This window comes from Aythya marila, assembly GCF_965140915.1.
Source record: "Aythya marila genome assembly, chromosome: Z".
NCBI lineage: Eukaryota > Metazoa > Chordata > Aves > Anseriformes > Anatidae > Aythya > Aythya marila.
In genome coordinates this window covers 39,396,262-39,418,422 of record NC_139080.1, presented here as the reverse complement: position 1 = coordinate 39,418,422, position 22,161 = coordinate 39,396,262, and the positions used below count along the sequence as shown (strand labels likewise).

Sequence of the window (22,161 nt, the reverse complement as noted above, 5' to 3'; positions counted from 1 at the left end):
AATACCTCCAGGAATGGGGCATCCACAGCCTCTCTGGGCAACCTGTTCCAGTGCCTCACTAGTCCAGCCTACAGAAGGAAGGCTGCATATATCATATTCCGTTTCACCAGAAGTGACATACTGGATCAAGCATGGCTGTTCATGTTCTGCTTCTATGTGGTATGCCCTGGACGGACGTTATTTTTGAGTATAATCACTACGAGTATTTCTTTTTTTAAACTTAGTTTCTTATGACTGTCCTATCAATGGCAAATTCCTTCTCACCCAGAATACATATATATTATTGGGAAATGGGAAAGGCTGAAATATATTTATATTCACAGAAATTATATACTATACAGTATCCTATTGGGGTACTAAAAATGACTGCTACGGGCATTTTGCCTGTAACATAATCAGTAGCTTGTTTGCAATGGCTTACTGGAGCTTGTGAAATGATCTACCATCTCCTTGGAGTACACTTTACATCATATTTAGATTTTTTTCACAAACATACTAAGAGCTTATTTTCAAAAGATAACTCTGAAACTGTTTTATTGGAAAACTAAAAGTTTCCTTTAGGAAAAGTTGTTTTAGTGATTAAGACCCATCATCCAAATTTATGAATGTAAATGGTTCATCCCTGTTTAATAAACATGATCTATTACATGCAGTCTAAGAACTCTTGTCCTGAAACTGCCCGAAGTCCTCTTACTGAACTGCAGAAATAACTTTCCTTTGTGTATAATACAGAAGACATCTCTTTTTCCAATCCAGGTTGAGCAGTGGCATCTTAAGTGTACAAAAGGTTCTCAAACACAATGTGAAGCTTGGCCTCGGCACAGGTTGGTAGCTTTCTTAGAAAATGGTCTATTTTAGAAATTGCTGGAAGATACAAAAACATACCTTCATGTGTGTATTGGAAAGCCATCATGCCACCAATTTGTGGCTTAATATGTAGAGGTGGTCAAAAGATGTTTGAGCAGTTTTGTTCCTGCCTTAACAGTAAACTGCCTCAACAACAACTTTTCCAGATCAAGTTTCAGTTCTGCATTGTATTTTATTTACCTGACCTTGTAGAACTCATGTCAGGAATCACCCATTCAAAGACAATGCTTAGCAGTAAACCTTTTCATGTTTACTACCTCTTGCACTTTGTAACACTTAAATCAAGCTCATAATAATTTAATCCAGAAATATTCCCAAAGTTTGTTTCTAAGACTCTTATCCCTTCTAGATGTTGCTGGGGGATATTCAGCTTCTATGCTTGATGCTATCAGGAAAACAATGATGGCATCTACCACCCTTCAAATTAATAAAGTCAATGAAAGAGGACTTACTCTTAAAGAAGTTTTTCGACTTGCAACTTTAGGAGGAAGCCAAGGTAAGAAGAAATTTCTTTATAATATATAGAGAGAACTTTCGCTTTTTTTTTTTTGTGATATTATGTCTCCTTGTCTATAAAGGATGGCTGAACTTAAAGATTTTCTGATTCCAGAGTGAAGTCTAAAATTATATTTGCTTGGAACAGATTTCTTTCGCTCTCTCATAACAATACCACTCTCACTACAGAAAAGCATTTGTACTAGTATTGAGAGTTTAATAAAGGCATCCTAATGATTTTTCAGGGCTGTACATTTTATTTGAAAAGATCCTCAGACTTCTTAATCATTGGTGCTTGTAAATTTGTCACACCAATTGGAAAGACTTTGTTTTCTCAGCAACCAAAATGTAAGAAAAAGCTGTGCAATTACTGTAAAATCACGCATCCTGTTTGTCATCAGTTTCTAATTTTGTTTCTTCTTGTTGAGATCTCAATGAGGCAGCTTTTGACTGTCTTTTTAGCAAATCAAAACATTATGCAAATTTCCCCATGGTGAGAGTACAGCACAAAGTTTAAGCACGATATGTGTCAGAGTTATTTATGACAAAATTGCATCTGCAGAATATAGTTATATAGTATATATGTTATTCTGTCTCACTGAAATGTTTTGCCACAATCAGTATGCACATATGGATTTATACAATTAGTAAAGTTTTAGCAGAACTTGTGTCATTTCACAGAGAGCAAATCCACATATTTGCTCCCAAAAATTTGTTAGAGTTTTAGTCAAAAGAAAAGCACCCTCCTCCTCATAAAGAACTGGTCCCAAGTCTTTCAATGTAACATTTTTGTTGTTGTGAAAAGATACCAATTAATTGGAAACTATTAGTGGAAGCTTGAAAGATGTAGTGAAAATGCCTTCAAATAGGTCCTGTCTGGACTGTGGACAAGGACTGTAGGGTGTAATGTAGGTAAGAAATGTAATGTAGGGAATGTAATGTAACGTAGGGAAGTAAGTAAGAAAGAAAATGGTCAGAGGACAAAAAAGAGAGTGTGTTTTTTGTTTTTGTTTTTGTTTTTGTTTTTGTTTTTTCCCCCAGAATATATACGGTACTCATCTTGGTTGAGAGTAAGTTAGTTCATATACAGAATGGAAAAATAAAATCCCGGACTTGTATATGGTTTCCCCTCCCAGCTACTCTTGTGCTTGTTTTATCTGGGTTCTTAAGCTTACAATAATATAGTAAGATTGTTTATGTATTGATTTCAACAAGTTCTACCACTTGTAAGGGTAGAATATAAATTACTCGTTCAGCCTTCCAGTACTCCAGACAAGTAGTCTGGGCAAATTTAAACGAGAGATTTTTTTTCTTGTCATACTTTGCTGAGACCCTAAACACTTATCACCCTCTTGTGTTTATTTTAAAAACTGCATTCTGTTCACAAACCTAAAAGAATACGACAAAATTGTAGTTGACAGTTGGTAGACAGCCAAAACATTTCACCATTTTGAGGAGTTTCAACATTTTTAATGTACTGTATGTATAATATGTATGTATATTATGTATTATATTACACATACATATTATAGATTATAGTTATATATGTAAGTGTACACCATTCATTAGATAAGGAATTGACTGGATGGCTGCACCCAGAGTTGTGGCCAATGCCTCTATGTCCAAATGGATACTGGTGATGAGTGGTGTTGCTTGGGGGTCCATGCTGGGACCTGTGCTGTTTAATATCTTTTATCAATGACATCGACAGCGGAATCAAGCGCACCCTCAGCAAGTTTGCAGATGACACCGAGCTGAGTTCTGCCATTGATACAACAGAAGGAAGGGGTGTGTGGTGCTTTTACCCACCTGGGCAGCTGAGCTAACCACAACCACTCTCTCACTTACCTTCCTCAAAGGGAAGCGGGGAGAAAATAGAATGAAAGGGCTCAGGGGTTGAGATAAGGACAGGCAGATTGCTCAACAGTTACTGTCACAGGCAAAAAAAGACTCAGCATAGGGAGATTAATAAAAATTTATTACCTATTACTAACAAGATAGAGCAGTGAGAAACTAAACTGAACTAAAACAAAACAAAACAAAATAATAAAAGCACCTTTCCCTCATCCACCTTCTACACCTCCTCCCCCAAAGCAGCGCAGGGGAATGGGGCTGTGGTCAGTCCCTGATGCTTCATCTCTGCTGCGCCCTCAGGGTCCCTCTCTGCCCCTGCTCCCTGTGGGGTCCCTCCCATGGATGCCGTCCTTCCCGAGCTGAGCCTGCAGGGGCTGCCCACAGGTAGCAGCTCTTCAAGCACTGCTCCCACACAGCTCCATACCACGGGGTCCATCCATGCCCCAGGAGCAAACTGCTCCAGCACGGGTCCCCCACAAGCAGCAGCTCTCCCCAGACCCCTGCTCCTGCGTGGGCTCCTCTCCACGGGTGTGGTGGTTTTACTGTGCTGGGCAGCTAAACCCCACAACCGCTCTCTCACTCCCCCTCCTTTAGATAAGGAGGGGGAGAAGTAAAGCAAAGAACAACTCACGGGTTGAGATAAGGATAATTTAATTAAAGGGAAATAATTATAATAATTAAATAAAGACTACCATGAACTAAACAATTTAACTAAGGGGAAAATAAAAGGGAAAGGGGAAAAGGGAGGAAAACAAACAAACAAAATAAATGAAAGCTATATGGAAGTGCAGAGGAAAGAAATTACTCTCTACTTCCCATAAATGAGCGATGATTGACCACGTCCTTGAAGCAAGGCCTCAACGCACGCAGCCGGTGTTCGAGAGGAGGACCGACGTCTTCTCAACGAGAGCCCACCCCTCCCCTCTTCTTCCTGTTTCCACCTTTTATTGCTGAGTGTGACACCACATGGTATGGAATATCCCTTTGATTGGTTTAGGTCAGCTGCCCTAGTGATGTTTCTCTCCTCACTTTTTTGCCCACCCCCTAGGAGGGTTAGAGAAAGGCCCAACGCTGTGCCACTGCTGCTCAGCAGTAGACACAACACTGGTGTGATAACACTGCTGTTCCAGCTACAAGTACAGAGTACGGCACTGTATGGGCTGCTGCCGGGAAAGTTAACATTCCAGCCAGACCCAGTACAACTTCCACCCCTTATTCCATAACATTTGTGTCACACTCAGATCCCCATACTTTAGCATACAAGCATTCTCATCATTATCCCTTGTCCTTTAACAGGACAAGGATTTAACAGGACAGGATTAATAGGCAGATGTATCTTTTCATTCCATAGGTCTTTCTTGGAAAATGTTCATAAGAACTGTTGATGATTAGGTCTTCATCTGCCAAAGTGGCCACTCAAGGCAGGCGGAGTTGGATGTCTGGACACCAGCACCAGCTTAGTTCAAGTCCTTGTTGCACTGCCCGGCTCCTTGCAAAGTTGACCTGTCGTTGATCCTACAGCATCTTCCTACAACATATAACTTAGATTATAGATTAGTTTTCTCTCAATGTCAAATCTCCTTGAGGCACACACTTGATATCCCCATTCTTTTGCATGACCCACCAGGTATACCCTGGTCCTTGGGCGAAGACAATCCCACGAGTGGGTTTGCCTTTTCCCGAGGCAGGAGCAACCCACACTGCCTTCCCCATCCACCTTCCTATATGCACTACGGGAACCTTAGCTCCTTTCACAGTGTGTAGGGGTTTTGTTTCGGCAGGACCAGCACGGCTGTCAGACCCCCTATTGTTAACTAGCCAAGTGGCTTCTGGTAGATTTGTGTCCCATTGTTTCCACGTCCCAGCACCTAATGCTCGTAACATAGTCTTTAACAGTCCATTGTACCTCTCAACCTTCCCAGAGGCTTGTGGGTGGTAAGGGATGTGGTACACCCACTCAATACCATGCCTCTTTGCCCAGGAGGTAACAAGATTGTTTCGGAAATGACTCCCATTGTCAGACTCAATTCTCTCTGGTGTACCATGAGCCACAATACTTGTCTTTCCAGGCCCAAGATAGTGTTCCGGGCTGTGGCATGGTTTACAGGGTATGTTTCCAGCCACCCAGTAGTTGCTTCTACCATGGTGAGTATGTACCGTTTGCCTTGGCGAGTTTTTGGGAGTGGTCCGATATAGTCAATTTGCCAGGCCTCACCATATTGAAACCCTAACCATCTCCCCCTGTTCCAGGGAGATTTTACCTTCATGGCTTTCTTGATTGCAGCACAGGTCTCACACTCATGGGTAACCTGTGTGATGGCCTCAATGGTCAAGTCCACCCCTCGATCACGAGCCCATCTGTAAGTGGCATCTCTCCCCAGATGTCCTGATGTTTCATGGGCCCATCGAGCTACAAACAGCTCACCCTTACGTTCCCAGTCTAAGTCCACCTGAGCCACTTCAATTTTCGAAGCTCGATCCACTTCTTTGTTGTTCTGATGTTCTTCAGTAGTGCGACTCTTGGGCATGTGGGCATCTACATGACGTACTTTAACATCCAGGTTTTCTACCCGGGCAGCAATATCTTGCCACAGGGTAGCAGCCCAGATAGGCTTACCTCTGCGCTGCCAGTTGCTCTGTTTCCATTGCTGCAGCCACCCCCACAGAGCATTTGCCACCATCCATGAGTCAGTATAAAGATACAATACTGGCCAATTTTCTCTTTCGGCAATATCTAGGGCTAGTTGTATGGCTTTTACTTCTGCATACTGACTCGATTCACCTTCCCCTTCCATGGCTTCCGCAACTCGTCGTATGGGATTCCACACAGCAGCTTTCCATTTCCGATGGCTCCCTATCACACGGCAGGATCCGTCAGTAAACAACGCATACTGCTTTCTGTCTTCTGGCAACTCATTGTATGGTGGTGCCTCTTCAGCACGGGTTACCTCTTCTGTTGGCACTCCGAAATCTCTGCCTTCCGGCCAGTCCATAATCTCTTCCAGGATTCCTGGGCGATTGGATTTTCCCATTCGAGCCCGCTGTGTAATTAACGCTATCCACTTACTCCATGTAGCATCAGTTGCATGGTGTGTAGTGGGAATTTTCTCTTTGAACATCCAATGTAACACAGGTAGCCGCGGTGCCAAGAGGAGCTGTGCCTCTGTACCCACAACTTCTGAAGCAGTTCGAACACCCTCATATGCTGTGAGTATTTCCTTTTCAGTTGGGGTGTAATTGGCTTCTGATCCTCAATAGCCCCGGCTCCAGAAGCCCAGAGGTCGACCTCGAGTTTCTTCTGGGGTTTTCTGCCAAAGGCTCCAGGTGAGCCCATGCTCCCCAGCTGCAGTGTACAGTATATTTTGCACAGCTGGTCCAGTACGGACAGGCCCAAGGGCTACTGCACGAGCTATTTCTTGTTTGATTTGTTCAAATGCCTGTTGTTGCTCAGGGCCCCACTCAAAATAGTTTCTCTTTCGAGTCACTCGATATAGAGGACTCACAAGCTGACTATAGCCTGGCACATGCATTCTCCAGAATCCCACGAGGCCTAGGAAAGCTTGCGTTTCCTTTTTGCTAGTTGGCGGAGACATTGCTGTTATTTTATTGATCACATCCATTGGAATATGGCGACGTCCATCCTGCCATTTTACCCCCAAGAACTGGATTTCCTGTGTAGGCCCCTTGACCTTGCTCTTTTTAATGGCAAAACCAGCTTTCAGGAGAATTTGGATTATTTTCTTCCCTTTCTCAAAAACTTCTTCTGCTGTGTTGCCCCACACGAGGATGTCGTCAATGTACTGAAGATGCTCAGGAGCTCCCCCTTGCTCCAGTGCAGACTGGATCAGTCCATGGCAAATGGTAGGGCTGTGTTTCCACCCCTGGGGCAGCCGATTCCAGGTGTATTGGATGCCCCTCCAAGTGAAAGCAAACTGCGGCCTGCATGCTGCTGCTAAAGGGATGGAGAAAAATGCATTAGCAATATCAATTGTGGCATACCACTTGGCTGCCTTTGACTCTAGTTCGTACTGAAGTTCTAGCATGTCTGGCACTGCAGCACTCAGTGGTGGCGTGACTTCATTCAGGCCTCGATAGTCCACTGTTAGCCTCCACTCGCCATTAGACTTTCGTACTGGCCATATAGGACTATTAAAGGGTGAGCGAGTCTTGCTGATTACTCCCTGACTCTCCAGTCGGTGAACCAACTCATGGATGGGAATCAGGGAGTCTCGGTTGGTGCGATATTGCCGTCGGTGCACCGTTGTGGTAGCAATTGGTACCTGTTGTTCTTCAACCTTCAGCAATCCTACAACAGAAGGGTCTTCTGAAAGGCCAGGCAGGGTAGACAGCTGCCTAATCTTCTCTGTGCTCAAAGCAGCTATGCCAAAAGCCCACCGGTATCCTTTTGGATCCTTGAAGTACCCTCTCTTGAGATAGTCTATGCCAAGGATGCACGGAGCCTCTGGGCCAGTCACAATGGGATGCTTTTGCCACTCATTCCCAGTTAGACTCACTTCAGCTTCCAGTACAGATAGTTGTTGGGATCCCCCTGTCACTCCAGAGATACAGGTGAGTTCTGTCCCTTGGTAGCCTGATGGCATTATGGTACATTGTGCGCCAGTGTCCACTAAAGCTTTGTATTCCTGTGGTTCTGATGTTCCAGGCCATCGGATCCACACAGTCCAATAAATCCGGTTATCCCTCTCCTCTACCTGGCCAGAGGCAGGGCCCCTCTAGTCCTGGCTGGAGCGTCTGCCACTTAATTCTTGCAAATGCACAAATTCTGGCAAATGAGAGGTAGAGGTCCCTTCATCGTGGTCAAGAATAACATCAGCTCTTCTACTGCCTCTGGGGTACTGCCCAATAGAAACTGGAGCAGCATTTCTCTTAGGAGCCCCTCTTCTTGCTGCTGTATTTCCTTTCAGTTCACGTACCCGAGCAGCTAGGGTTGAAGTAGGTACACCATCCCATTTCCTCATATCTTCCCCATGGTCACGCAGATAAAACCACAAGGTGCCACGTGGTGTACGTCTTGGGTACTCTCTCTCTTGAGCAGGCGAATGCTGATTCTTAGTGGCTGAAGTATCACTCTGTCTAGATGAGGGGGAATATACTTTCTCCACAAGCTTGTCAAGTCCTTTAGACAATTTCTCCACAGCTGAGACACAGGACTGTAGCGGAGCAGAGAGATTGTCTTCATATTTTTGAAGTTGGCAGGAGACATCATACATTGTTGGTCCCATCCCCTCATCCCAGTGAATTGCTGCCAGGGTACTGGCATGTGCTGCTGGTGCACTCCGCACAAATTTACGCCACATGGATGTTGTGCACTGGACTTCATCGGGGTCTTGAGGTGTCTGGGCATTGTCCAAATCACTATAAATCATCTCCCGCACAGCTAATTCCCGCAGATGTTGGAGACCTTTATCCACAGTGGTCCACTTGCCTATGTGATATACAATATCTTCCTTATGGGGATATCTTTCTTTGATAGCTGCCAGGAGTCGTCTCCAGAGGCTGAGGGCCTGTGCTCCTCTCCCGATTACTTTGTCGATTACCCTTTCTCTAGAGAGGGATCCCAGCTGCTTGGCTTCATTGCCTTCTAATTGTAGGCTACTGGCCCCAGCATCCCAGCATCGGAGCAGCCAAGTGAGGATGTGTTCACCTGGGCGTCGACCATAATCCTTTCGTATTTCTCGCATCTCACTCAGGGATAAGGATCGAGTGATTTCTGATTCCTTTATGATTTCCGTCTCGTCTTCCTGCTGTTTTTGTGATGGCTCTGCTTTAGAGGTACCTGCCAATTCCCCTTCTCCCTCCTTCTTAGGAGAGCCTTCTTCCCTTACTAAACGAGCTGACCTCCGTTTCCATTGTTTTGACTTGACTATGGGGGCGACTGATACCATAGTTGGTTGGTCCTCTGGGTCAGCCACAGCATGTGTTACTTGGTCATCAGATTCAGAGACTTCCTCCCTCTCTTCAAGTTGCTGGATGATGTTAAACAGTGTTTGATAGGAATAAACCAGGACCCAGCACAATGCTGCAAGCTGTTGTTCTCCGGCATTATCAGGATCAGGACATACAACTCTCAAACATTCTACCAAGTTTTTAGGATTTAGCACTTGCTCAGGGGTGAAGTTCAAAACTATTGGAGGAGACACTCGTGACAGGTATCTGCTAACATCATCCCACACACCGTGCCACTCACCACGAGACTGTTTCGGGACAGATTCCCAAATAAGTTTTTTAAACAATCGACTAATCTTAGAGAGAAAATGAAACCTGTTATTCAGAATTAGAAATAGCAATACATGGGTTACAGATGGATCTTCAAAATATTCCCAAACTGTTGTAATTAGCCCACTGTGAAAGAAGGGAAAGGTACCATTCCTGATATTATTAATAAACTGGTGTCCAGATGAGAAAAGGAAGGCAGTGTAGTTCTGAATATTCTCTGAAAGATAGTTTCCATGGGACCCAAATGATAACAGCGCAGAGCCTGAATTCCAGAGTAAAACCAAGGTCAGTGCTTGGCAGCACAACGAATTAAAAAAAGTGAACACAGATTGTAGCACTTGGTCGGATCGGATATATAGGAGAAAGGAGAATATGACACGAATTGCATGACATATGAACAAAGCCATTATTATTAACAGGGCAAGGAACATGGTTACTAGCAAGCAAGTGTGTTAGTTGTATGCGTTTAATCAATTCTATTGTTATCTCAACCCTTCGAGCCCCACGTTGGGCGCCAAAAAGGACTGTGGTGGTTTTACTGTGCTGGGCAGCTAAACCCCACAACCGCTCTCTCACTCCCCCTCCTTTAGATAAGGAGGGGGAGAAGTAAAGCAAAGAACAACTCACGGGTTGAGATAAGGATAATTTAATTAAAGGGAAATAATTATAATAATTAAATAAAGACTACCATGAACCAAACAATTTAACTAAGGGGAAAATAAAAGGGAAAGGGGAAAAGGGAGGAAAACAAACAAACAAAATAAATGAAAGCTATATGGAAGTGCAGAGGAAAGAAATTACTCTCTACTTCCCATAAATGAGCGATGATTGACCACGTCCTTGAAGCAAGGCCTCAACGCACGCAGCCGGTGTTCGAGAGGAGGACCGACGTCTTCTCAACGAGAGCCCACCCCTCCCCTCTTCTTCCTGTTTCCACCTTTTATTGCTGAGTGTGACACCACATGGTATGGAATATCCCTGCTCCTGCGGGGGCTCTCCATGGGCTGCGGCCTCCTCCAGGCCACATCCACCTGCTCCACCGGGGGCTCCTCCACCCATGGGGGGGCTGCAGCGTCAGATCTGCTCCATGTGGGACCCATGGGCTGCAGGGGGACAGCCTGCTCCACCAGGGGACTCTCCCTGCACAGGCCGCAGGGGAACTGCTGCTGCCTGCCTGGAGCACCTCCTGCTGCCCTCCTGCTGAACTGACCTGGGGGTCTGCAGGGCTGCTTTTCACCCTTCACTTTCCCAGCTGCTGTTGTTCAGCAGGTTTTTTTTCCCCTTTTTTTCAATCTGCTCTCCCAGAGACACAACCAACATTGTTCCCTTGATTGGCTCCAGCCAGCAGCGGGTCCTTTTGGAGGTGGCTGAAACTATTCCTTATCTAACATGGGGCAGCTTCTGTATTCTTCTCACAGAGGCCACCCCTGCAGTTCCCTGCTACCAAAAACTTGCCATGTAAACCCAATACAGGATGCAATCCAAGGGGCCCTGGACAAGCTGGAGAAGTGGGCCCACATGAACTACGTGAGGTTTAACAAGGCCAAGTGGAAGGTGCTGCAGCTGGGTCAGGGCAGTCCCAGACATGAGCACAGGCTGGGAAAAGAACTCACAAGGAGCAGCCCGACAGAGAAGGACCTGGGGGTTCTGGTGTACAAAAAACTTGACATGAGCCAGTAGTGTCTGCTTGCAGCCCAGAAGGCCAACTGCATCCTGGGGTGCATCAGCAGAGGGGTGGGCAGCAGGTGGAGGGAGGTGCTTGTGCCCCTCTGCTCTGCCCTTGTGAGGCCCCACCTGGAGTTCTGCATCCAGGTCTGGGCCCCCACCACAAGAAGGATGTGGGGCTGTTAGAGTGGGTCCAGAGGAGTGGCCATGAAAGTGATCAGAGAGCTGGAGAAATTTCTCTCTGTGAAGAAATGCTGAGAGAGCCGGGGATGTTCAGCCAACAGAAGAGGAGGCACCAGGGAGACCTCATCACAGCTTCTCAGTACTTAAAGGGGGCTTATAAAAAAGGAGAGCAACTTTTTACTCAGGCAGATAAATGATAGGACAAGGCGAAATAGTGTTAAACTAAACGATGGGAGATTTATATCAAATGTTAGGAGGAAATTCTACACTGTGAGGGTAGCATGGAAAGTTTCCATGCTTACCATGCTTCCCAGGAGAAGCATGGGAACAGGTTGACCAGAGAAGCTGTTGATGCCCCTTCCCTGGAGGTGTTCAAGGCCAGGCTGGATGGGTCTTTGAGCAACCTGGTCTGGTGGGAGGTGTCTCTGCCCATGGCAGGGGAGTTAGAACTCGATGATCTTCAAGGTCCCTTCCTACCCAAGCCATTCTATGATGTTATGATATAATATGCAGATAAGTTAAAAACTTAAAGTTATCCTAAATTATTTTCAAGCAACCTCAAAGGTCTCTACTTAGGTATTCAATAAACCCTTTCACTTAAGATAAAATTGTAGTTTTTCAGTGCTTGTGTACCCAAAAACGAGAGGCTGCAATGAAGCATGAAATAATAAAGCTGTATAACAGAGCATAAGACAAGTCTTACACCTGGTTATAGGACCTGCATATCTGGCTATGACTTTTTTTCCTACCATATTGTTCTTTGTTATTACTAATTACCCTTAGTTGAGCTCTCAACAAACCTTTTATTATCAAATTATATATTACTATTGTAATATGTCCATACAACCTGTCAACATTGCTTAAAGTGTTTTATAAACATAAACAATTTAATCTTACACTGCCTTTGCAACGTGAATATTATTATCTAATTTACAGTTTCTCTGACTTTCTCTCGACACCCCTGTTGGAATATAGTTTTTGCAACGTAAGCAATTATTGTTCCACTTTAAACAGTTGGTGGTCTATACATCAGATCCGAGATGACATAAAATCAAAAGAGAACATTCAAAGAACAAACATTAAGATGGGTTCAAATTCTTTCATAGATTTCCTTTATGCTTAACAGATGCCCTTCAAAAATTCACCAAAATACACATGCTTTTTATGAAGAGTTGCATAAAAACTCAGATGCTAACCTACACATTCTATTTGCTTTTATTTTTTTCTTTGCAGTCATCTAAATATTTTTATTTTTCATGAACATCACAAATAGGTTGCTAGATGCTTCCATATAATGGAAAGAGACTTGCATGGAGGATCTGTTTGTGAGCTTATTTTCTCTTTCAGCTCTAGGACTAGATGATGTGATTGGAAACTTTGAGGTTGGCAAAGAATTTGATGCACTGCTCATCAACACCAAGGCTTCAGACAGCCCTTTTGACTTGTTCTCTACCGATACTTTTGAGGTAATCTGAACAGGATTAATGATCCAGAAAATTACTGGAAATAACGTGGGGAAGGTCTGTGATACAGGCAGAATGTAAGTCTCTTCAGGGTCTTTCCTGTAACAGTAACTTGGGTATAATGCCCTACTGCTGTCTGTATCTCAAACCAAGAGGTACAGGGATTTTGTCAGAATCTCACTATCTCAATGACGGGCATATATATCACCATGAAAAAAAAAAAAAGGCAAAAAAAAAAAGCATGTAGCATTTAAATGCAGTAGCTCTAGCTGATAATTACAGTTAGCTAATTGCAGTACCACAGCACTGCAGCCAAGGAAGAATAATTACTTTTAGTTAACTTTTGGAGTTTAAAATCAATAATGGCAATCCGTTCCTAAGTGAAAGCTGAATTACCTTGGCTTCACTAGTGAAAACTGAAGCTAAATTCCTGGGACTATAAAAATGTTTACAATTTTGCCTTATTTTTCCAAAAATAAGAGAGCTCTAAAAAGAGGAAAGCACTGTTTTAGCCATATACTTGTTTATACTGTCAAATTTCTGCAGTATTTTCTTCCGGAGACATACATCCTCCCTACTGAAAATTAATTATGACAAAACATGTATATTAAGTTTTAATTTTACTGTCTGCAGGCAGTTGTCCTGGTTTCAGTTAGAACAGAATTTTCTTCCTAGTAGCTGATGGAATGCTGTGTTTTGGCTTGGGATGAGAAGAGTGCTGATAACACCCCGATGTTTTAATTGTTGCAGAGCAGTTCTTATACCAAGCCAAGGACATCTCAGCCTTTTGCTCTGTCCTGCCAACAGGCAGGCTGGGGGTGCAGTAAGAGCTGGGAGGGGACAGACCCAGGACAGGTGACCTAAACTAGCCAAAGGGGTATTCCATACCATCTGACGTCATGCTAAACAATATATAGAGGTGGCTAGCTGGGGGAGGGGGCCGGACTGCTTGGGGTTAGGCTGGGCATCGGTCAGCGGGTGGTGAGCAATTGCACTGTACATCACTTGTTTTGTACACATTAGTAGTAGTAGTACTATTATCACCATTGTATTATTATTATTATTATTATTATTATTATTATTATTATTATTATTATTATTATTATTATTATTATTATTATTATTATTATTATTATTATTATTTTCCTGTCTTATTAAACTGTCTTTATCTCAACTCACGGGCTTCACTTTCCATTTCTCTCCCCCGTCCCAGAGAGGGAGGGGGAGGGTGAGCGAATGGCTGCGTGGTGTTTAGCTGCCGGCCGCGCTAAACCACGACAGCAGTATATAGGAATATATAGGAAAACTCTTTTCATCAGTTGTTTTCATCAGTTTTTAATAATTATCATCTGGGTTTGCAGATACTGCTTTCTGAATTTGCTTTTCTCCCATTTTTTACAGGACAGTCTTGAGAAGTTCCTTTATCTAGGTATGTGCATAAAGCTCTCGTGTTGTTGTATATGTCACAGATCTTCTAAATCAATGTGGAGGTTGCTTTGCATTCATTTATAACTGCTAAATAAGAATTAAAGAGTTTTTTTTTTTTGGGGGGGGGACAAAAGAACAAAAAGTAGTCAGTTTAGCATGAACAGGTGTATAAGTTTAATTGCCAGATTCATAACCTCATCTGTCTTTATAGCAAAAGCTAAATCATATTTCACAGAAAAGTAATACTGATTTTTTTTTATGCAAAGCCTATCACCAGTTCAGAACAAAATCTGATTTCTGCAGACCAGTTGCTGTTGTGGTACCTGAGTGGTACTGCTGCCTGGTACCTGAGTTAGTTCAGATAGTATGCAACAGCTATTTCTGTACTGGTATATATTTGCAGATTTTAAATCTGCTAAATACATAGAAAATACACGACACCACTGCAGCAGCTGAACACTATGTGTTTTTTTTTTTTTTCAAAGAAGCATGAGTAGTTTAATGCCCATTGATGTTTATGGTGTTTATGGCGTCTGACTATTTCTCTTGAAATACACTTTCTCAGTCTTAGGAAATGGGTAACTGAAAATGATATATAAGAATACAAACGATATATAAGAATACAAGTTTTTGTGGATTGCATCATTTTAATTAATAAAATCAGTGCATAGAGTTATGTGCAATTCTCTCTTTTGACTATGTTATTTCAGGTGATGATCGGAATATTTCTGAAGTGTACGTGGCTGGAAAGCAAGTGGTTCCTTTTTCAAGTTCAGTATAAATCCATTTTTCTTTTGCAAAATGTTCTGCTGACCTCTCTGCCTATGATTTGAAAAAAGATTGGATAAACACGGTGCCTGATCATCAGGAATGACATTTCATTTATGTTTAATGTTTTAAAACTTTCAAATGTGAGAAAATTTGTTAGATCTTTCAAGAATTATGTTACCAAAATTGTCACAGTTCTAAGATGAAACAGGCATTTAAATTTCTCTGTAAAAATAGTATATGTGCATCAACAAGGGATTTGCTAAATATCTTACTTGAATAGGACAACTGGTGTTCCTTTTAATAATAATGTAAGAAGTATTAAGGAGAGCAAACAAATTCTCACTGTCTATAAGATGTTTAAATTGAAAAAAAGGCCAGTGCTGGTTAACAATTTCTGCAAATAATGAATATCACAAACTAGTGTAATTTCCTTTGTATTATCACCAAGTATAGAGAATTTAGTGTCATTTGAGGGCATTCAGAACATTTTTCATTTTTGTTTATGTATGTGATTAGTTTTCAAAATTTAATTTTAAATATTTTTTAATTGAAATTAATTAAGAAGTATGTACTTATAATCAATTAAGGGTCCTTATTATCAACAAGCTCAGATTTCTCATTAACAGTCAGGCAGAAGAGAACTGGTGGAAGAACCAAGTAAAAAATACAGAATTGGTCAAACAGAACAAGAGCGGAAGGGCTGCGCCATTCTGTGATGCTGTGAGCTGAAACTACATTTCCTCAAATTTCACTCTGATGTTTAGAAGCAGTCTGCCTAATCTTCCACCCATTCTCTTATTGAATCTCCTTCAGTTGAGTGACCGCTGAATGAAACACGCATAAAACCAGAAGCAGGCACTGAGGTGTCTGTGTGCTTCTCAGTTGCAAATACTTTTTTTCTGGACTAGAGGGCATGCTTCCTCTAGTTCAGCCTCTTGCAGAACCTTACTAAATTAATTTGCTCCTGATTATTCAGACTATGAGTTATAAAATATCCCTTCTGCTTTCTATACTAGAAGTGAGTATGTTTAAAGCAAAAGCTGCAAGAAATGGTCTATCTCTCGTTTTTACTACCTTTGACTTGAGATGTTAATTCCTCTCTGGAAAGAAGCAACTCAGTTTCAATGTGTTCCTTTGTGTCTTTCAACACTGGAACAGTAATTCCAGCCCTGTACAATGCCAGCTAAAAAAAAAAAAAAAAAAAAAAAAAGCACTTTTTATTTTATTAGTCCATGTAATTTCCTTTCTTTAAAAAGTGTATTTCCCTGCTTGTTATTGCAGGTTTTGTTTTGTTTTGTTTTCCCAATAGGATTAGTTTGAGAAGGGAGTTTCTTTTTCCTTTGTTATGTTTTTGTTTGTTTGTTTGTTGTTATTTTTTTTAATGCAAAGAATGTAAACTTTAATTTCAGTGCCAGTGGAGACAATATTGCACTGAATTACTATATGTATGTGTTGAGTATGGTTTTGGGGATTGCTTCAAACTCCTTCAATTTCAATGAGCTTAGTTTCATACTTTTATCTCACTGTCTGATGATACAAGGGCGCAAGACCTCCTTGTGCTCCTAAAATACAGTAACTGCATGAAAGTCTCATTCTGGGTCTATGTACGAGGGAACATGTGGCCTAGTATCGCTAACAACTTGCTCTGATTTTAACAAGCATTTTCAGAGCTTACATACATTTAAGGTTATGCCTAGATGAGACAGTTTAGCATCAAGTGGAACTATACAAGCTAGCTTAGGCATTGAAAATACGTAAAGTCATTTTCAGTGTGGTGTGTGTGTGTGTATCTTTTTTTTTTTTTTTTCCTTGACGCAGAGTAGCCCTACTGAACAGCATGGTATTTTGGCTTGCATATGCCACCCTAAAGCTGCTGCACTGCTTGCTCATATAGAGTTAGCTCAGGTATCTTCACACTGCACTGGTCTGTGCTATATGTTTGCTAAAGTACACTCTTTTTTTTTCCATTATGTTTAATCATTCCTAAGGCTTTAGGATTCAAGATTTAAAGTTTTCACATTCCATCAAGGCGTCTGCTTAAAAAGATTGTTCTTCATGTGTCCCAATTACATACATAGTAGCACACTTCCTTGGCAAATACAATCTGCAATTCTTTAACTTGGTTTCCTGATTCAGGGAGCATTTTTCCTCATGAATTTTGACATGAATTAATTGACCAAATTTCACATTCCAAAACCAAAGATCTGTGAGACATATGTTTTAATTCTCCAGTTACTGTCTGAAACTATTTTTAGGGAGTTGCATAGTTTACAGCTTTGGCTTTCCTATAGGAATGTATTTTGGGACAGAGAAAGATTATGCAGCCTTGTGTACTATGTATGTTTGTGCTGTAGTTCTTTGCTTCCAGAGCTATGAATTATATCAACACTTTTATTTAGTGGTAGTTCAAACCATGCCTGACTTTATTGCTTTCTTGCTATTCTGTGGGGTTGTTAAGAATGGGATTCAGTATTTCTTCTTGAAAGATTTGGCAGGGGGAGGAGGGGTTGCTTATTTGCAAATTGGGAATACAGAAAAAAATTCTAACAAGTTCAACACTAGCTCCTGCTGGCCCATTTACAAAGGGACTCCCTAGGAAAAGTACTGCCAGTGAGCTTTGGATTTGGATATGGGATGTGTAATGAGCAGTTTCACTCTTGTTAAAATTCAGGCACAAGGCAGGAACTCAGCTTTTTGATTATAGCTTTACTGGTGTCTGGTAGCCAGACACAGCCCAGACTTAGAACTGGAGAATCATCTTTTCAAGAATCTCAGCTGAAGAAGGAGCTCTTCCTGCAGCCCCATATGCTCCCTGCGAGCATGGGCCAAGATGAACAGTGTCACATTGAACATTCACATTGAGTGAGGTGCTTAGTGGTAAAGAAAAGAAGCCAGAATTTGGTGTGAGAGGGAGCCAGTGGAGAAATTAATATAGCCATGTAAAGAACAAATCGGAAGGTAGTTTCAATAGAGGCATCTTAAACAGAATTGAGTGAAGCAACACTCTAATGCCAGAAAAAAAGAAAAAAAAAATTGAAGTAGGGCCCTCTGAGGTAGACCTAAAACCTCTTTCAGTTCTTTTCAGGCTTACACAATGAAAACTTAATGTTTTAGGAGAGTCAGAGAATGTGTTAGCCAGACTTCTTTGAAGCAATTTTGGGAAAGTAACTGAGGATCCCTCTGCGGCATATTAGTCCTTGGGACTCTGTGGCTGTGTGCAGATAGCCAAGATGCTTGGTGCAGTAGGAGAATATCAGTAGATGAAAGTGGTTACTGCTGATACTCATACCTCTACACCGTATGCAGTCAGTGCCTACATATAGTCTGATTCCTTGGATGAATGTCCCCACTGCTTACATGGTTTGAAGCAAGCCAAATAATTGGTGCAGATGCTTGAAGTCTCTATTAGAGTTTGGAGTGTATTTGGCATGCAACTGAGCCTCCAGTGCAGATTCTTCTGAGAGAAACATAATCCTTTGTGGTATACCAAAACTGCCCTACAAACTGAACCAATATTCAGTCAGTGAGGCTGACTGGAAAATTCACTTCAAAACACCGCTACTATCTCAAACCAAAAATGCTGATAGAGGCAAGGACATAACACCATTCCCCCTCCATATTTATTGCCACAGAAAACAAATGAAAGCGACTTCCTTTCTCCTCCCTCCTCTTTCAAAAATATAAAATAATTATTAAAAAAAAAAAAAAAAAAAAAAGTAGAAATAAGCCAGCCACACACTAAGGGGAGATGACTAAGTAGAAGAAAAGATAATTTTCAGTCAGCATAAATTGACATCATGCTACTGACTTAAGATAAAGCCTCTGGAAAAATGTACATGCAGCTGTTTCCAGATGTCAGTCCCCATTAGTTGTCTTTCCAGATTGTGGATGGGATCTTTATTTTTAACGTTTCTTTGTGTTTAGTGTCAACAAACCTTTCAGACAAATTAAAATTAAGGGTAGTTTGTGGAAAGCTTGCTTGTTGGGACAATGTGTTTAATGTGTTCTATGTTCAGATGACCAGCTATTTATTATAAATGGAGTATATAAGAATTACTTTTATATGTTGATCTCATTGTGTCACTTTAGTTTTTGATTATTAATGAAATGCAAGTAAGTATTGCTTATGCATTATGCAGCATTATTTGAATTATTCATGTGTGGCAAGTGGAGTTCTTCACTTTAAAATGTTGGCTTGGCCTAATGTTTATATTTATTGTGTGGTTTTGTGCAATCAGAAAGCTTTATAGGAAAAAAAAATATATGTTTGTTCATTGTACTGAGATTTTCATTATTGTAACTGGAATTTCTGTCAAAAAGAAATGTTAAAATGACCCTGTTTAAAAGTCTGTGCCTGATTATACAGTCATGAATGAAAAAAAGTATAATGGTTTTATAAAAGCTGACACGAATAGTAATGTTTTAATTAAAAAATATATATTTACAGAGAAATAGATTTTTTATTCTAATCATGATTGTGCAGTGCAGATTAGCAAAATTTAATGATTCTTGCTAAATACCTGCTAGTCTGCTGAGCAAAGAATATAACTTTGATTGTATATTTAACAAGAATATACATGTTTTGAAAAAGAAGAAGCCTAACTTCTTTCACAGAATATCTCAATTTTAATTTGAAGTTATATTAACAATATTGCTCAGAGAAAGAGTTTCCAAAAATAAAAAAGTTAAGTTTTCCTATAAACAATTCTTAACAGATGACAGAGTGGACAGCTTCTAAAGTAACACTGGGTTTGTGTGAATAAATGGTAATATATTACATGCTGCCCTGTGTATAGTAGTGGTCAACACATCTCTAAAGAGATGGTGCACAAGTAAAAGGAATATCAGGAAAAAAGAAAGAAAAAAAAAAAAAAAAGAAAAAAAGAAAAAAAAAAAAGAAAGAAAAAAAAAAAAAAACAAGGGATATGGGGAATTTGAGAAAAGACTGAAAAAAAAATCTGAAAAGATTTCAAAAGGCTGGTAGTAGAATGAAATATAATGCAAAGTAGAAAGAAGCTGGATTAGGGGAAGTCAGAAAATCACGATGATGTATCAGTGAAGTTTTAGGTGGGAAATGCTCAGAAAATAAGATATTTTTTTCAGGCTATATTCTGTTAAATCATAGACTTCATTCCTTCAGAAAGTCATTGAAGCCCAGATTTCCAAAGCAAAGCAGTTATTTATGTGCTTTAAAGAAGAACCCAAATTATCACAGCTAATTATAACACTTTTCAACCTCTCAAAATCTACTTCAAGATTTAAAACAAAATTACCTGTAATAACTCCAGTAGAAACCTAATACAAGTTATGCTTTATCTTCATGTCTCTTATGAAACATTTGACATTGGCCAGGTCAGATACTGAAGCAGTCTGAACTCAGGGAAGAACCTCTGCTCATGCATGCCCCACACACCGTGCATCTCATGGTGCAATGATAACAGACTCCAGCACAAGAAGAAAAGTATCTGGTGTGGCTAGACTCCCAGAAAATGAGCTGTTTTAAAAATCAGGTTGTTTTCAAGTCCAGAACACTGCAGAGAGCACAGCACATTTTATACTGCACATACCTAATAGGGAACTTAAAGCTACTGGGAACTTTGCCCTGAAGTTTGTTGTTGTTGTTGTTGTTTTAAGCCCTGCTACTGTATGTGTAACAAATTGTGCTTCTCTCAAAAGAGAAGCAAGCAAATGACATCTGCAAGGCTCTCTTAAATGAAACAACAGCAACAAAAACCATTCTTGGGAAGCCAAAAGGACATCAGCAACAATCTGCTATGTAAAGTTAATAAAACTGTTAATTTTCCTCAAAAGGCTGAGCAGTGCTTTTGGAGGGCAATTTCCTGGAAATTTCAATGGAATTTTTTTCTTGGAAAATGTCCTAAATCAGCATGTGCTTCAACCAATGAGATCCCCTGTGGCTTCTGCAAGCAGCAGCTATTTGTGCAGAAGTGAATGCAATAGGCATGCCTGAAGTCATACTTTCTCCCTGACCAGGACTCAGACTTGTGTGTTTAGTTCATGGTTTCTCACAGACTTCATTTTAATTTGAAAATAAGTGGTATGAATGAGTACAACTGGGAGAAGGATAAGGCTTGAAAGTCAATTTTACGCCAACCCACCTAAAACTTATACTCAAAAGATCTCTCCTATCAGGAAAGTATTATTATGTTTGCACAACTCTTAGGCTCAGTGTTTTGGCTTCATGACTTGAGTCAGCAGGTAGCAAACACTGCCAAGACCAGGATGTGAAATGTGATCAGCTGACATAAACATAAGAACATTTTACCTTGGTCTGTGTTTGAGCCACAAGAAGCTTTGCTTAGACTTCTGGTGGCTAGCTCCTAGGCTCCTTTACATAGAAAAACTCCCTGGAGCTAAGCCTTCAGTAGAAGGGACCAGTGTTGGTTACAACTGAAGATTTTGATCTCTGTGTCGTATCTGACCTGGCTTTGGGGATTGTTTGTGTGCTCCCTTAAAAGCTTTTGCTGATGAAGGTTTTAAAAAGTGATTACATGTATTCATTAGCTGTTGAAGATAGCAGACTGTCACCCTTGCTTCTATATGAGCCTTCTTTCCCCAGGGGAGAAGGGGCATTTTAATGCAGTGAGCTTTTCTGATTCTGGTCCTTGGGTTTGTCAGCTTGTCACCTATTGTGTGTAGGCTCTGTTTCATTCTTTCATGAGAAATACCAGGAGTTATGTTGTTGAATGCCTCCTCCCTGTTGTGCCTATATGTAGCTTCAAGGAAGAACAATGTATTTGGAAAAAAATGCTATATGTGATTTCCTCTGTTCTGCTTGGTTTTGATCATGCTAAATGGGAACTTATGTACTGTTGAAACAAAATAAAGTGGCCTTGTGTTTACACCAGCCCCCATCTGTTTCTGTGTTTGACTTTGGAGGAGAGAGGAGGAAGGTGGCAAGCAGACTAATGAAGATTTACAGTGAAGACCATAATACATGGCAAAGTGTCAGTGAAGCTCAATACTGGGAAACTCAGACACACCCACTGTAGGGGGTTGTAAACTGCTTCATATGTATGACATTATTTTAAGGGATCTTTTTCCAGACTCTAAATTCTTAGAGCATTTGATGTAGCTTTATTACCAGATTTGCTGGCTTGATAAATCAAAGCAAGTGCCTCAGTAGCATTTTTATTATTTTGTGTGGAAGTAGACTACCCTGAAATGCTTTTTTCTT

At 41.0% G+C, this 22,161-nt stretch overlaps 1 protein-coding gene and 1 long non-coding RNA gene across 2 annotated transcripts in view; one reads left to right on the top strand and one right to left on the bottom strand.

Annotated features, from left to right (window-relative positions):
• GDA (guanine deaminase) overlaps positions 1-21,862 on the top strand; it is a 39,964-nt gene extending 18,102 nt beyond the window's left edge. Inside the window, exons 10-14 of the mRNA XM_082783870.1 lie at positions 757-824; positions 1,217-1,363; positions 12,649-12,767; positions 14,166-14,193; positions 14,903-21,862. Of these exons, the coding sequence (XP_082639996.1) occupies positions 757-824; positions 1,217-1,363; positions 12,649-12,767; positions 14,166-14,193; positions 14,903-14,973 (433 nt within the window). The 3' untranslated portion in view covers positions 14,974-21,862. The remainder of the gene's footprint in view (positions 1-756; positions 825-1,216; positions 1,364-12,648; positions 12,768-14,165; positions 14,194-14,902) is intronic.
• LOC309890204 overlaps positions 1-22,161 on the bottom strand; it is a 38,563-nt gene that overhangs the window by 10,671 nt on the left and 5,731 nt on the right. The window lies entirely within an intron of this gene.